At 54.7% G+C, this 16,594-nt stretch overlaps 1 protein-coding gene across 7 annotated transcripts in view; it reads left to right on the top strand.

The window, feature by feature from the left end:
- The window catches only part of Sipa1l3 (signal induced proliferation associated 1 like 3), a 189,618-nt gene that overhangs the window by 160,686 nt on the left and 12,338 nt on the right, over positions 1-16,594 (top strand). For 6 of the 7 annotated variants that reach the window (XM_055594751.1, XM_055594747.1, XM_055594750.1 and 3 more), the window contains 2 exons: positions 96-523; positions 8,720-8,941. In XM_055594751.1, coding sequence (XP_055450726.1) covers positions 96-523; positions 8,720-8,941 — 650 coding nt within the window. Of the gene's footprint in view, positions 1-95; positions 524-8,719; positions 8,942-10,923; positions 11,081-16,594 lie in introns of those variants that run through there. The other variant, XM_055594753.1, reaches the window with a different exon arrangement.

The raw sequence follows: 16,594 nt of genomic DNA, 5'->3' as shown, positions 1-16,594 counted from the left end.
GGAGCCATGTCTGGGCATGTGTGGCTCCAGGGTGCCCGTGTGGGCGGAGGCTCGCATCCCTAGAGTGGGGATGACAGGCCTGCCTTGCCTTCCAGGGTGAACCTCAGTACTCAAGCCATTCCAGTAGCAATACCCTCTCCAGCAATGCCTCCAGCAGCCATAGCGATGAGCGATGGTTTGACCCCCTGGACTCCCTGGAGCCTGAGCAGGACCCCTTCTCCAAGGGCGGCTCGAGTGACAGTGGCATCGACACCACACTCTACACCTCCAGCCCCAGTTGTATGTCCCTGGCCAAAGCGCCGCGGCCCACCAAGCCGCACAAGCCCCCTGGAAGCATAGGCCTCTGCGGCGGGGGCCGAGAGCCGGCTGGGAGACCTCACCCTGCAGAGCGAAGACGGGAAGTGTCCCCCGCACCTGTGATGGCTGGCCAGAACAAGGGCTACCGGCCAAAGCTGTACTCCTCAGGCGCCAGCACCCCTCCAGGCCTAGTGGGCGGCAGCCGAGACCCACCGAGGCAACCAAGGTGAGAGCCCGCACCAGCTACCCACCTCTCGCCCCCACAGCCCTAACATGAGACCTTCCTCCGGAACAGGCTTGCAGAGTTGGGTTGGAGGGCACGCTGCATACCCGCCAGCCCCCAAAACTCCAGACAGAGGGAGAGAAGCGCTGACGGTCTGTCCTCATCTGTCTCTGGTTCTCTCTGACCCTCTGCCCTTTCCTCTCTCCGCTATGACCAGTGCTTTTTAACTGTGAGTTTCAGATCTTATCCCACGGTGTTTGTGGGCTTAACAACCTCCTGACAAACCCTGGAAAGGGGAGAGTAACCTGGTAGGCCCTGAGGGCTGGGCTCTGCCACCTTGTCCCACCGCGCTGACCATGCTGGCTGGCTCTCCAGTCTCAGGGTAAGGGCAGAGAACAAAGCAGAGTTGCAGCATCTCTGCTGTCCCCCTCTGTAGAGAGAGCAAATGCTTCCCCAGAGCCACCCCCAGCCGCTGCTCTCATGTGACTGTCCAGCTGCAGCCGAGGTCTGCTCAGGCACAGTTTGGCCTTCCAACCTCTGGCTCTGAGCAGTAGCCCCAAACCCACTCCCGATCAACCTACCCTCAACCCTGAGTTCTTCCCTAATGGGTTGGGTGGGGTGCAAGAATGTGCCTTTTTTTTTTTTTTTTTTTTAAACTCTTAGCTGTGGATGGGTGTAGTCCCAGGACCATGCTCTGAGAGGCACAAGTAGGGAGACAACTGGGACAGGAGTGAGTGCCGCAGCCCGCAGTGTGAACCATACACTTGGTGCCCCTGGGGAAAGCAGTGAGCGGTGTGCCAGAGCGAGGAAGGCAGAGTGTCCGCTGGAGGCACCAGCTCGGGCCCATGAGGAGCCCCTCTGATGTGCTTGCTCGTAATCCCATGCCTGCCTGCCTGCCTGCCTTCCTTCTCTCTCTCTCTCTCTCTCTCTCTCACTATATATATATATATATATATATTCATTCATTCATTCATTCATTTATTTATTTATTTTGAGGCAGGGTCTCACCGTGTAGCCCTGACTGGCCTGGGACTCTCCATGTAGATTTTGAACTCCACCCGCCTCTGCCTTGGGAGTGCCGGGATTAAAGCTGGGTGCCGCCATGTCTGCCTTCTTTCTTTCCCCCTTTTTCTTTCTCTTTTCTTTCTTTTTTTTTTAAATGTGCCCTGGTGTTTTGCCTGTGTGTTTGTCTGTGCACCACACACGTGCCTGGTGCCTAAGGGTGCCAGAAGAGGGCATCAGATCCCTTGGAACTAGAGTTACAGATGGTTGTGAGCCACAGTGTGGTTCCTGGAACTGAACGTGCGTCCTCTGGAAGAGCGGTCAGTGTCCTTCTCCGCCGAGCTGTGTCTCCAGCTCCTCGCTGTCCGTGGCTGCAGGCTCAGGGCTCATTAGCAGCATACATCCTTGCTGGAGGATTTCATGGTCCCCCCAAGGGTCTCTCACAGATTTGAAAGCTATCATGGTTGGGTGGGGATGGAGCACAGTAGTACAGGATTCGCCTAGTATTTGTGAGGCCCTGAGTTCAAATCCTAGAACCGAAAAAAGAATTAGGAAAGAGAGAAAAGAAAGCCAGCAAGTTGGGAGTACCCGAGTCCTCAGCTTCCCTGAGCTGAGGCACCCAGGAGCGCTGCCATGAAAAAGAAAAAGCCAGAGTGAGAGTATTATCTTAGGCCACCTTCCTAGATAAGTAGTTCTCAACTTCTGACCTCACTGACTGCTTTACTTCATTCATTCATTCATTTATTCTTTCAACATATATTTCTTAGAGATCTATGCCGACCCAGGTAGCGCTGGCCTGGCCCTTCCAGCAGATGACAGACAGTCCAGGCATAACAGAGTAGAACTGTGCCTGCTGAGCAGTGCAGGCATGTGGAGGCAAGAGAACACAGAAGGGCGCTTCCAGCCAGTTGTGGTCCCTGTTCTTGGCACATTGGTGGGCGCTGGCCCTGAGAGCACAGGCCTGTAATCTCTGCTACTTGAGAGACTGAGGCAGGGTGATCATAAGTTCAAAGCCAGCCCGGGCAGCCTAGTGAGACCCTGTCAGAACAAACACAGCCTCAACAAGTTAGACCCAGGCCGGAGGCGTGGCTGAGTGTTTGCCTTGCTCTTGAGCTGTCGTGGGTCAGCCCCTGGCGCTCAAAAGAAAATGTTTGTAGGGTTTTGAAATCCATGATAGAAATTCAGTAGTGATGCCAGGCGTGGATAGTGGGTGAGGCGGGGGGGAGTTAAATTACCCCGTATCTGAGAGACGTATTTGCCAAATCCAGAAGTGGGGGAGTTCGGGGAGCCCCCTGCACACACATGATGGGGAGCTCTAATTTGCATGTAGACAGTTGGCGCTAGTTGCAAATCATTCTTACCTACTCATTAAAGCTGCTTCCTGAAGTCTTCTCCTAGGCAACGGGTTTTAGTGTGGAACAGCATTTCCCAAAATGGGGTGCCTGAGGTGATCTGGGTGGTAAGAGGGGGAGATGTTGTCTCTTAAGTAGTTGTTTCCTTACGAGGCAGCAGCGCTTCCAGCCCACCCCAGTTTCACAGACACTGCCCTGGACCAGTTATGGGCAGTGAGATAAAGTGACTTGCTTGCTTTCTTCTCTTTTGGGGGTCCTGGGTAGTGGTGGTGGTGTGTCTGTGTTTGAGCCTGGACCTCGCTCTGTTACCCTGCCCGGCCTGGAACTCAACTGTGTAGAGCAGGCTGGGCTCAAGGTTCTGCTAACCTTCCTGCCTTTGCCCTGAGGTGCTGAGGCACCCGACCACACCCTATTAGAAATGAGATGATTTAAAGAAACATATTCAGCCAGGGGTAGTGATACACACCTGTCCTCCCAGCACAGAGAAGCCTGAGGCAGGAGGATCGTGAGGTTCAGGCCACCCTGGGCCACATGGCAAGGGCGGGTCTCTCCCTCACACACAAAGGTGGTATTCCTGTCCCACCCTCCCACTCTTCACATTCCTGTGGATACGTTCGTCTTCCCCTAGACAGCCGCTGGTCACCAGCTTGGGCCAGACCCGATCTCAGGAGACCCCAGACAGCTCTGCCAGCTGCCGACCACAGTGCCCGTGGCAGCAGACAGCGGTGCAGCCTTGTGTGTCAGCTGTTACCTGTTACGGGTCCGGTCCTTGGGAATAGCAGACAGCACGGGACTTGAGCCCAGCCCCCGAAGAACAGGTGGTGCTCTTGTCTGAACAGGCCTTGGCTGCATGTACACAGTACCCTCTAGCTCAGGACTTTCTGTTTATTCATGAACAGGTATGTGTGGGCCAGGTCCGGTGTGGGCCAGCACCCGGGAGACAACAGGCAAGTGGAAAAAAAATCATGGATGAACTGCGTGTGTAGGCAGCCTCAGAGGAGGCTGGCTAGATGTTTTCAGTCTGGGGTGCGGTGATGTGGGTGCCTTGTCATAATTTTGGGGGCAGAGTGAGGGTGGGGACAAGGGGTTACTGCTGGGACTCAAGCCTGTGGCTGTGGATGTTGACCAAACAAACCGAGCACTCTGGAGGATGAGGCGGAAGGCCTGTCACTTCCAGGCCAGCCAGGCTGTGCGAACTTGCCTCAGATTTACAGAGCAGAAGGGAGAGGTGTTTGTAAGGTTTCCCAGGAGAAGGAGTGGTAGGTACAAGGGGCTGGGGAAGAGGGTGGGGCTGGCGCGTCCCTGAGCACAGGCCTGGTGAGCCAAGGAGCCCATCGAGGCAGTCCATTACCGAGCACTGGTTTGATCCTGAGGCCAAGGACAGCCAGGAAAAGGTTTCAGCAGGAGGCGGGCCGATCTGGGCTGCTTCTAACCGAGTGTTTGTGTGTGCGCTTACACACACAGCATGTGCGCATGTGGGTATGAAAAGGTGGCTCGCTGAAGTCACTCCGCCTCCACCCTTACCTAGTTTACGGGAATCAAACTCAGGGCACCAGGCTTGCATGGCAAGCGCCTTTATCTGCTGACCCGGCTCCCAGATCTGGGCTCTGAAAAGGGGTGTTTGGGGAAAGACAGGAGGTAGGATGCCAGGGAAGATGAGGCTGACTTGGAGAGGGTGCAGGCCTGGAACGGATGTGCAGGGCCAAGCTCCTGCTAGTCGCTGTAAGCCACTGGCCATGCAGGCTGGAGGGCCATCTCCAGCCAGCCCAGCCCAGCCCAGCCCTCCTCGACATTGTTCTAGACACCTCTGTGCTCTAGGGAACAGGGTCCAGTCCTCCCTGACAGAGCTGACATTCTACTGCAGAGAGGAAACAGATGGACACACAGACAACAACCAAGTGATACACAGATGGCAGTCAAGGCTCAGGAGAGAACTGGAGAGGCAGGCAGTGTCTTGATTTGTCGTGCAAAACAAGAGCTCTGGCAGCCAGACAGCAAATGTCAGGACCTAACTGGCCTGTCTCACAGTACCCTGGGAATGTCAGGTGACCAGGAGGTTGGGGCAGATAGCCAAGGCAAGCATGGCAGGAGGTCAGATTAACACAGGGGTCAGGAGCCCTGCTCCAGCAGGTTCATTACTTTGATTAGCTGCTAGGATTTGATCCTAGTGGGCATGGGAGCCGTAGAAGGTAGCTGAGCCCAGAATTTGATATGTATGTATGTATGTATGTACATATGTATGAATGTATGTATGTACATACATATATATATATATTTAATATCACTGCGGCTGAAGGCCTGGACTCAGAGGCAAGAAGTTCGTGAGGCCAGCCTGGGCTAGACAAGGAGACTCGGTCTTTAATTTTAAAGCGGGGGAGGTATTCCAGTCTCCTCTGGGAGAAACAGGCTGGCTGTTTAAGGGAAGAGAGCATAGAGAACAGAATTTGAAAGCTGCCAGGAAGAGATGGGCCTAGCCACACCCAGAGAGGTCCCACCCACTTCCCCAGCCCAGCTCTTCCCTCAGAGCCCACACAGCCTGTAGCTGCTTGTGCAGGTCCATGACTTCAGCAGCCTCACAGATAGTGCCCCGCCCCACCCCAGACATTCGTCATGGGAGCCCAACTGCCAAGCCCCCTGCCAGGTGCTGGCGCCTGTCACGGGCACCTGCATGGCCCAGCAAGCCCAGACGTATAACTACCTGGCCCCTAAGCAGTGCACATGCCAAAGTCTTTCTGTTTCCAGAGCAATTTGTCAGTCAGAGCTAGGGGATCAGAGGCTCCGCTCCACGCGGAGCTGACGCAGCCGGGCGTTCCCGGCAGGAAGCACGTGGCTCTGCCTCCCTGGCTGGCAGTCTCCGGATCTGTCTGGGGTCCGTCTCGGGCAAAGGTAAAGGGGTCTGCTGGGCCCCTGCTGCTTGTGTCAGGAGACGGGGGCCACGCGTGACAGATCTGCTCGGGGAGTCACTGTCAGTGAGTGGGTGGGGGATCCCAGGCTGTTTTCCCAGAACTCACGGGGCTGAGGGAGTGCCCGACAGATCTGGGGCAGAGGGGCAGCGAAAAGGCCTCCGGGCAGAAGCACCCCTGGGTGTTTGAGGAATGGCATTGTGTGGCTGCTACAGAAGAAACGGGCCAGTGGAGAAACTGAGGACGCAGGAAGGAGACAGCAGACGGGGGTTGCACGTTCCCATGGGGTCCCTGTGGCTGTGGGGAGGACACGCTAGGCAGGTAACCTGAGGTCAGCGCTGATGACCGACGACACTTGGAGGTGGTAAGCACAGGCGAGCAGAGGATCCAGATACAGTCCTCCAGACTCCAGGTCCTTCCTGTTGCCCAGAGAGAGGCTGCAGGGTGGGTGGGACCACTGCTGAGATCCTGCCACAGAATCCAGAATCAAATTATTTTGGAGCCTCAGGTGTGGCTGACATAGGGCAGGGGGGTGGGGCCCGGCGAGAGGAATTCAGCAGGTAATCAGGCGGGAGCACTGTCCCCCTGCGCTACGTAGGCATGGTGTCCCTGCCTGGCTGCCTTATGCATGCTGTGTGTCAGGCCTTGTTCTCTGAGGCCCGACCTCCTGTCTGTCAGATGGAGTAACAGCGGGTGCCCAGGCTGGACGTGGAAGCACACATTTGGAATCCTGGTACTCACAAGGCAGAACAAGAGGATCAGGCAGTCAGGGTCATCCTTAGCTACACAGCAAATTGGAGGCTAGCCTGGAATACATGAGAGCCTATCTCTTAGAAAGAGAGAGAGAGAGAGAGAGAGAGAGAGAGAGAGAGAGAGAGAGAGAAAGAAAGAAAGAAAGAAAGAGAAAGAAAAGAAAAGAGGAAAAAATTTAATGGGTTTTTTGGTTTGGTTTGGTTTTTAGTTTTGGGGGTTTTGGTTTTTGTTTTTCAAGACAGGGTTTCTTTGTGTAGCCTTGGTGGTCCTGGACTCACTTTGCAAACCAGGCTGGCCTTGAACTCACAGAGGTTCCACCTGCCTCTGCCTCCCGAGTGCTAGGATCACAGGCGTACACCACCACACCTGGCCTGTCTCTAAAAATTTGATGATAACAGTAACAGAGCCCGCATCCAAGGTCACGTGGACAAAGTGAGGCCAAGAGTGCAAAGTACTTAGGACGAGGCCCATGTGCAGCTGGGTTCAGAAATAGCAGCTGCTGCCATGCTTTACGTCTGTTTATTATGCCTTCATCCTGACGTTGTTCAGGAGAGGACAGAGGGTGGCGTGAGGGTGGCGTGCCGCCCCCGTCCCATACATCACCGTGGCCTCTCCAGCCGCGGCACCTGCTGCAGCAGGAAGTGGAGGGTGCTGTATGAGGTGATGTGTGGGAAACGTTTACAACAGGCCTAACTGTATTCAAGAGCTTTGCAGTTGGCGGCGTCACTGTCACCCAGGCCCCCCAAAGGTGGGGCTGCGGCCTTCTTTGTACCGTCATCCATCCAGGACCACCTTCCAGCCCCTTCAAAGCCTGGACGGAGCAGCCACGTCTCACAGGCTCACAGAGCCAAAGGGCTGTGCCCACCCCGCCTTCAGCTAAAGCCAGGGGCAGCGGAGTCAGGTGCCCTCCCCAGCCCCCTGCCCAGCTTAGCCCCTGGACCGGCCACCCCCATACACTGGCAGCTCAGGAGTCACCATTAGGACAAAACCACTGTGTGCGTGGGGTGCAGGCTTGCAGCCTTGCCTGTCGGAAGCAACGTCCAGCCCTTCATCCATGGGCCTCATGTCTCCATAGACACTACCCCGTGTTGAAGGAAGGTCTGCAGTGACCGCCTCTGCAGCTGAGGCCCCGTGTGGCCGCTCCCTTTTACGTGGAAGCCCCTGTAAGGTGTAATCTCCCTTTCCTCCCGCCCCCATACATTCCCATCAGCCCCACCCACATGCTCTAGTTTTCTTCTAATGAGTCCCATCCAGTTCACTGGAACGCTTTGAAAGTGTATTCCACGTAATGGGCGGGCATCTGGAACTGAGTTCAACAAAACATTCGTCCTCTATAGTTTAGCTGTCGTTTTGTTTTGCTTTGGGTTGGTTTGGTTGGTTTTGTTTTGATACAGGATCTGATGTAGTTGAGGCTAGCCGAAACCTTAGGCATTGGCCTGAGGTGATCTGGAACTCCCATCCTTGGCTCTGGGAGTGCAGGCTGAGACACCACACCTAACCAGGACTAACCTTTAGAACCTTAAACTTTAAAAACAAACATTAAGGATTTGCGTTTAAGTATGTGTCTCTGCATGTCAGCACTGCAGCCGACTGCAGGTTCTCATGGCGGCCACAGCCACAGGACCGCTTTGGAGCTGGAGTTACAGGCGAGGTCCACGGGAGGAGCAGAAAGCACGCATAACTTCTCTTGGCTCCTAACTTAAAAAAAAAAAAAAAAAAAGTTTAATTTTCAGGTAGGCACGGCGTTAGGTACAATCCTTATTATAATCCCTGTAATCCCTTGAGAAGTTGAGGCAAGATTTTGCTCCGAGTTTCAGGCCAGCCTAGGAGCTGGTGTGAAACCTTGTCTCAAAAAACAAACCACAAGAAGAAACACCCAGAGTTTGGTTACAGTTGATAACAACCTTTGTGGCAGGGGTTTGGAGCAGGTGTCCGCCACTGCCGCCTCCACACCCTCCCAGCGCTTTGTGGGCTCTGTGGATCCATGCCCTGCTCCTCACTCTGGCGCATCGAGAGCCGTGCTCCAGCCCCTTCCCCTTTTCTAAGCAGCCCCTCGGAGAGACCAAGGTGGCCTTGGAACTCCTGATGCCGGGGTCCCAAGCGTGCCCCAATGTTGCTGGAATTTGCTGCAGCAGCCACAGGTTTGCATCTCTCTCCGGTGACTTGCTTCTTTGTCTTTGCTTTCGCAGTGACATGGCCTCGAGGGCTGGCTACCCGGCTCAGGTTTACAAAGCAGCCAGCGCAGAGGCTCCTCGGCCCCCCCAGCTGTCTCAGTGCAGCCCCTTCCAGCTCTCCACATCCGTCCCCAAGTCCTTCTTCCCCAAGCAGCCTGCACACGGCAAGCATCCAACGGGATGGAAGAGAACAGACGAGCCCCCACCACGGCCACTCCCCTTTACAGACACTAAGAAGTAAGTGCCACAGAGAGACCCCCGGGCTTCCAGGGACCAGAAGACAGTGACTCACTGTGCCACCCCACACCCTGCGTTTAGAGCCGTGCACAAGACAAGTGACAAAAACCCCTGCTCCTAGGGAATGGCTTTCATGGAATGACAGGCACTAAATGCAGTAAGGGTGAAGCTGTGGTTGAGTATGGCGGCGTGCAGCTATGATCTCAGCCCTGGGTGGGCACGCCGGGAGGCTAGGTGGCTTTCAGGGCTTGAGCTCAGGGTTCCAGGGTCACATAGCTGGCATGACCAGCACTTTGTACCCACTGTTTGCTTGCTTTCTAATCTCTTCATTTATTTGTCTGTGGGTTTATGTGCACACATGTGTGAAAGCCAGAAAAATGCATCCGGCACCCTGCTCCGTTGCTCTCTGCCTATTGCTTTGAGGCAGGCTCTCTTCCTGGACATTGGTCTCCCATTTTCTCTGTTAGACTAGAGTCCGGCAAGACCCTGGGATCCTCCTCAGAGCCAGGGTTGCAGGAATGGGCAGAAGCCTGGCTTGTTATGTAGGTGCCAGGATCTGAGCTGTGCTCCTCATACCTGTGCAGCAAGCGCTGTTAACTGCTGAGCCATCTCTGCCGCTCCACAGAGACTGAAGGAGAGAGGAAGCGGGATGTGCAGTTAAGAAAGGGCTTTGGTACTAGGGTATAGCTCAGCAGATCACCTGCCCAGAATCCCCCAGTGAGGGGCTGGGGTGTGGCTCAGTGGTAGAGCCCCTGCCCAGAATCCCCCAGTGAGGGGCTGGGGTGTGGCTCAGTGGTAGAGCACCTGCCTAGAATCCCCCAGTGAGGGGCTGGGGTGTGGCTCAGCAGATCTCCTGCCCAGAATCCCCCAGTGAGGGGCTGGGGTGTGGCTCGGCGGTAGAGCACTTGCCTAGGATGCCCCAGTGAGGGGCTGGGGTGTGGCTCAGGGGTAGAGCCCCTGCCTGGAATCCCCCAGTGAGGGGCTGGGGATTGACTCAGTTAAAAATATGACTCAATGATATTATTACCTAGTATCCATAAGTTATTGTTAATCTCCTGCAAAGAACTTTTAGTTTTTTTGTTGTTTGGGTGTTTGTTTGTTTGTTTGTTTGTTTGTTTGTTTCAAAGCAGGGTTTCTCTCTGTAGCCCTGGCTGTCCTGGACTCGCTTTGTAGAGCAGGCTGGCCTCGAACTCAAAGAGATTGGCCTGCCTCTGCCTCCCCAAGTGCTGGGATTATAGGCATGTGCCACCTTGCCCACATGAGCTTTTACGCTTCAACTGGAGAACGAGACAACCAGTATTTATTGTGTACTTTCCAGATGCTAGGCTCAGTTCTGAGTTCTCTTTCACATATCGGGGTTACTGATGGCTTAATTTAGCCAGGTATGAGGAGAGGCTAGTCAGAAGACACCTTCCCGGGGTAGTTATCTCCTTCCTCCCTGTGGCTCCCAGGGATCAAACTTAGATCCTCCATTTTGGCAGCAAGCGCCTTTCCTGTCTCTTCTGCCTTCTCTAAGTGCATTCATTTATCAAAGGCTCACAATTCCAGGAGGACTCGGCATCCTTCCCATTTACAGATAGGGCACCGAGCTCAGGGCTCCGTGCAGTAAAGACAGCCCTTGGATCCGAGCCCACACAGTCAAGTCCAAACTCCTACTCTTTTGGATGAGGAGTTTCTGCACTTCTCCGTGTGTTCTCAACAGCTCTTCCCTGACCTGGATGGGGCTGTTTAAATTTGTGGGTGACATAGAGCTTGCGGGGGGAGAGGCACCAGGAGACAGAGCCAGGTCCCTGGAGATGTCAGCAGGCTCTGAGAATCCAGTTCACATGTTCACTGACAGCCAGAGGGGACTCTAAAAACTAGACTCTGGTCATTTGCTCTCCTTCTTACGGTCTCCAAGGGCCCCGGCCACCCTCGGTTAGTGTTGGAGGCTCAGGACCTCTGGGTAAGATCTGTACTAGTGTACCGAGTTCCCCTCACAGACTCCTGCCCAGTTCCTGCCCGATCCGTGCCGGCCCTCCATCCTGCACTCTGCTCCAGCCACACTGACCTGAGCATGCCAGCCCCTCGGCAGGAGCTTTGCGCCGGCCTGGCAGTCTCCTCCCAGACGGTGGCAGGCTAACCTCCCAACACAGGCCTTTCCAGCCGGGATGGGTGAGTCTTCGTGTCCGTGTGTCTCTTCTCCCACCTCACATTCCTCCCACCGGAAGGCAGGTGCCACTGTCTCGGTCATGGGACACTTGTGACCTGCCCGGCACACGCTGGGGTGGCTTGGTCAGTAAACGTACTGGCCATGGATCTCATTTGATTCTCCAATCCCAAAAAGCAAGAGGCGCCCGCATCTCGGTGCAGCCAGAGGCCCAACCCTGTAGACCCCATGCGCTGCTGTGTGTCCTGTAGCTCCTTTGGTGCCTTTCTCTCCCGACTCCTCATGTGTCCCGCCCCTCTGCCTCACCTGCTGCTGTGTGGATCCTCGGGCCCGTCGAAGGGAGGGATGCAGACGACGCACACTGCAGAAACGATGGTCTCACGGTTCTGGAGGGCTCTCCCATGCTGGCTGTAGGGGAAACACGTCTGCTTCATGGGCCTCTCTGGTGTCATCTGCTTTGCTGCCTTACGCTAGCCTTCCCCAGCAGGAGGAGCTGCTTCACTTCCCAGAAGGACCTTTCCCTCTGGGGGGGCTGTGGCGCTTTCTCAGGTCCTATCAGATTAGGGCCCACCCTGGTGGCTTCATTTCAGCCTGATGGCCTCCCCAAAGTGAGGTCACATTATTTTGTGGTTTCTTGTTTTTGTTTTTCAGATTGAACCCAGTACCTTGCACATGCTAGACAAGCTTTCTACCCGTAATCTGGATCACACACACACACACACACACACAAACACACGCACACACACGCACACGCACACGCACACACACACTTTTTTCCCCACCTGATGCTGGCAGTGGAATCCAGGACCTAGTAAACAGCAGGCAACTCTTTTGTTCTCTGAGCTATATCCCCAGCCCTTGGTTTTTTAAGACAGAAACTTGGCCTACCTCTGGCTTAGGGTTGTAGATGTGTGCCACCATGTCTGGCTATATATTTGTTAAAATCACAAATGTAAAAGACTAACTGAATGCTTTACTTTTTAGGCTTTACCTATGTTTCTTTTCTGTGTTTTGCCTGGACTATGGTATGTGCGCCATGTTCGTGCCTGGTGCCCATATAAGCCAGAAGAGGGCATTGGATCCCCATACTGGAGTTACAGGCAGCTGTGAGCCACCACGCGGGTGCTGGGAACTGAACCTGGTCCTCTGCAAGAGCAGAAACCATCGTTGACCACTGAGCCACCTCTCCAGGCCTGACTTGTTGCTTATGGAATTGCCTGGCAGGAGGTGATTATTTTATTTTCTAGAGATTACACCAGGGCCTTGTGCCTCCTAAGCAATGTCTTCTCCGCTGAGTCACATCCCAGCCACGGAGCTTTTTACTCAAACCCTTTCGAACACCTCAAGATCGTGGCCTTGCCACTTCCACACTCTTGAGTCATCACACCCAGCTTTTCAGAAAACACTGTTTTTGACTCCTGGCTAAACTCCCTGAGCTCAGACACCCACCACTGAAATCCGACACTGTTGCTGGGGGTCAGGCTTGGTGGTAGAAGTCTTGCCTGCGCAAGGTTTCCAAACCTAGGGGGTCACCAGGTATGGCGGCACAGAACCCAGAAGGGAGAAGTCTGTGTTCCAGACCGGAGGGCCTGTCACAGCCGTGGATTTTCCTTCCCCAAGGCCACCAGAGCACTTAGCACGCCTGCTCGCTGTCTCCGCCTCCTTTTCATAGACCCCAGCTATGGGTGGCGAACAGTCCGAGCAGGCCTTGTCTAAAGCTTGATGTCCCCAGGACCACACTGCAGCCAGCACAGGGGACGGGTCAGCCAGGGTTGCTGCCTAGCCCTGTACCCTCCTGGGGACCCCACAAGAGGGGCCGTGTTCTTGCCCCGTTTCCCAGAGGCACCATTAGTACCTCCCCCAAGGTCTCCCAGTAGACAAGGCACAGCAAATTCAGGACCCAAACCAAGGCTGTCTTGTCTCTCAGACCCAGGCACGGGGACCAGATACAAGATGGCATACTCCTCTTCTGGGAGAGACTTCTTGGGGGAAAAGGATGTCCTGTGTTCATGCACACGCTGTGTGCTGATGAAAAACGGTCTGAGCTGGGAAAGGGCAGGCCATGAGCTGCTGGAACCGAGCACCTGCCACAACAGGGCCATCAGGTCAGCCCTGGCCAACAGCTCTGCCTCAGAGGTGGCCAGGCAGCCTCTCTTGCTTGCTCTCCAGTGAGTGGCCTGCCTTCACTCCACCACCAGAGGGATGGCTAGACATGGGGTCTGCCAGTGGCCGAATCTTAGGATCCATCTCTTTAAACTGTGGTGCAGGGAGGCTGTGGGGACTCAGGGTCATCCAAAGTCTACAAGCACAGGACTGGCTGGTGAAGGGCATGGCAGCCTGGGAGGCCACACTGTGGCAGAGGCGCAGGAGGCCCCCAGAGTAGCTTTTACTGACACCACAGGGCCTGCAGCATAGTTGAGGGGCATTCAGGAAGACAGGCCCCAGTCACAGCTGAGGATCCGGGCATGAACGCCCACGTCCAGGAAGATGGACTCACTCACACAGTGCCATGGAGCGAGGAGCAGCCCAGAACCTGGGAGAGCGAGCAGTCCTCAGGAAGCGACAGGTCAATCATACCTGCTACCCGAAGCTGCAGTGACAGTAATCCCAGGGTTCAGAATAGTTCATGGCCAAGCTCCTAGAATGTCAGTGCCCTCGCCAGGGATGTGAAGCTGGTGCTGGAGCCCATTCCTCATGGCTGCCTGAGCAATGCACACAGTTGCACACACACGCCACTCAGCACGGCCCCGGCCTGCATGCTGAGCGCTGCTTGTCTCACGAGCAAGTCACTATTGGTTCAGAAGAGCTGAAGGACATGGCTAGCCTCAGTTTCCCCAGCTACGATGCTGAAGATGGTAGTGCTTCTGCCACGGAAGGGGAATGTGGATTCAGTGGGCTGTGGGTGCCGGCTTCCAGCGGTCGACTGCTGCTTCCAGGCTCCCTTCTTCCTGGGGCTCAGGAACCCCCCAGATCCAGCTCAGTGCCTCCAAGACAAGAGCCACAGGAGCCTCTCGATGGGCACCAATTACCCACAAACAGTAGGACTGTCCCTACCTTTTCCCATTGGCCTCTGCCAGCCATGTAGGCAGAGCTCTCAACCCTGCCAGGCTGACAGCCATACTAATTAGCTTAATTAACCTGGTCCCAGGGGAGCCATCCCATTTGGAGGCCAGAGTGCCACGTTGGCTGGGATGGCACACAGCCACACCTGACTCGCTGCTTGTCTGCACTTCTGCCCTGTCTGTTGCAGGAAGAAATGCCGCTGTTGTTTCTTCTCCTGCTGGAGCCTCCTCCTTCTGTTCTTTAGTTTTTATAATTGTGTGTACAGGTGTGTTCAGCAGCACGTATGTTTGCACCGTGTATATGCAGTGCTTATGGTATGTAGGGCTCCGTGTGGGTGCTGGGAACGTAACCAGAGCCCTCGAGAAGAGCAGCCGGTCCTCTCCACCCCCGAGCCAGCCCCCTCCCCCCCCAGCCCCACAGCTTCCTTTGTGGTGGTTCTCTTTCTGACGGCATTAAAACACAGCATGGCAAACTCTGAGTTTAGACAGTGTGGGCAGTCAGAGCTCTGTCTAGGAGCTGGACAGAGCCTTGAGCGCCGTGGTCTCCTCCACTTGTGCTCTGAAAGGTTAAATACGGAAGGTAGGAAAAAGTAAATACTGCAGAATGTTTAGGGTTTTGTTTTAGTTGTTGAGTTGTTTGTTTTAGTTGGGGGCGGTTGTTGGGGTTGGTGGTGGTGTGGATTAAGTGTGTGTGTGTGTGTGTGTGTGTGTGTGTGTGTGTGTGCGCGCGCGCGCGCGCGCGCGCGCGCGCAGACCTGTGGAGTCAGAGGACAACTTTCAGGAGTAAGTTCTCACTTCCACTGCAGATCCAGGGATGAAGTTCAGCTTGTCAGTCCTTCATAACAAGCAGTTTCTTTTCTTTTTTTTCTTTTTTCTTTTCTTTATTTATTTCCTTTGAGTCTTTGTTACCGTTTGAAACTCTCAGCACCCAGGGTAATCTTGAACTCACAGTCCCCCTCCCTCAGCCCCCTGAATGCTTCAGTTACAGGAGAGTGCACATTTGTGGCTCCTTTCCCCCTTTGGTGTACATCAACACAGTCACCACCTGTACGCATGTTTCTGCTCTCTTCCCTTCACGTCTTTTGGCAATGGCTTTATAGTAGGGCATAGAAAGTGGCCTTGTACTTAAGAGTCACAGAGTGGTTTCTCCATGGAATAGTGTACAACCACCAGCCCTGAGATCATTAGATTCAGACAACTGTGGAGACCAGAGAGCTAGATGAAGAAGAAACAATAAGAGGTGTTGAAGTCACACTCTTTCTGAGGGAATTATTTGTATCGGCATTTTAGGATGAAGCTCAGTGGTAGAGCGCCTGCCTAGACTCTCCCGGTGAGGGGTTGGGGTGTGGCTCAGTGGTAGAGCCCCTGCCTAGACTCCCCCAGTGAGGGGCTGGGGTGTGGCTCAGTGGTAGAGCCCCTGCCTAGAATCCCCCAGTGAGGTGCTGGGGTGTGGCTCAGTGGTAGAGCACCTGCCTAGAATCCCCCAGTGAGGGGCTGGGGTGTGGCTCAGTGGTAGAGCCCCTGTCTAGACTCCCCCAGTGAGGGGCTGCGGTGTGGCCCAGTGGTGGAGCCCCTGCCTGGAATCCCCCAGTGAGGGGCTGGGGTGTGGCTCAGGGGTAGTGCAATTGTTTATCATCCTCAGAGGGTTTTTGTTGTTATTGTTGTTTTTTTAAGTCCATGCTAGGCATGGACTTTGCCCCTGAGCTATACCTCTCGCCCTGCTGCATATAATCTGCAAGTTGTATTAGCTCCATAGATAGGACCCATACATGTTCTTTTCATCATCTATTCCTGTGGCTTTCCTAAGTAAGACCTTCCCCGAAGCAGAACTGCCTGTGTGGAGAAAGTACCCATTTCAGTGTCTTCCGTGGGTCTTTTTATACTCTCTCCAGAGGAGGGGCTGGACGCTTCTTCTGCAGAAGCTATTCTGAGACAGACCTGCTCCTCACCAGGGCAGAGGAACCTGCAGTGAGGCTCCTGGGGGAGGGGAGGCCTGCCAGCCACCTCAGGAGAGCATCTTGAGTGTGTTCTGCCTGGGTCTGTCTGTCCTTCTGCCTCTTCCTGCTCTCCTCCCAGCTGTAAGCTTTTAATTTGTCCAGAGAATTCCTCCCCCATAAGGGACAGAGATAGCTTACCTTAGGCCTGTGGGTTGATTTAGGCAGGAATATGGCCGGACAAGAAAGCCCGCTGCCCTCTCTGCCTGCCTTTGTTAAAATCGCAAAGGCAGCCGCTGAGAAATAGAAAGAGAATGCAGACTTCAGAGCCTCCTGCAGCCCAAGACATCTCCCTTCATTTCTGGGCTCAGAGATGCTTTCTTTCTCCAGTAACAAATGGGGAAGGCCAGGTGCCAGCCTGCTTTAGGCTGCTTGTGACACACATTTGTGGTAAAATAGACTCAGTTCAGGAGAGAGAGCCTTTCACCATGCAGTGTGACTCCTGCTC

The sequence above is a fragment of the Psammomys obesus genome, unplaced genomic scaffold (genome assembly GCF_907164565.1).
Source record: "Psammomys obesus unplaced genomic scaffold, mPsaObe1.curated_primary_1811, whole genome shotgun sequence".
Lineage (NCBI taxonomy): Eukaryota > Metazoa > Chordata > Mammalia > Rodentia > Muridae > Psammomys > Psammomys obesus.
This window is presented reverse-complemented; position numbering and strand designations above follow the sequence as displayed.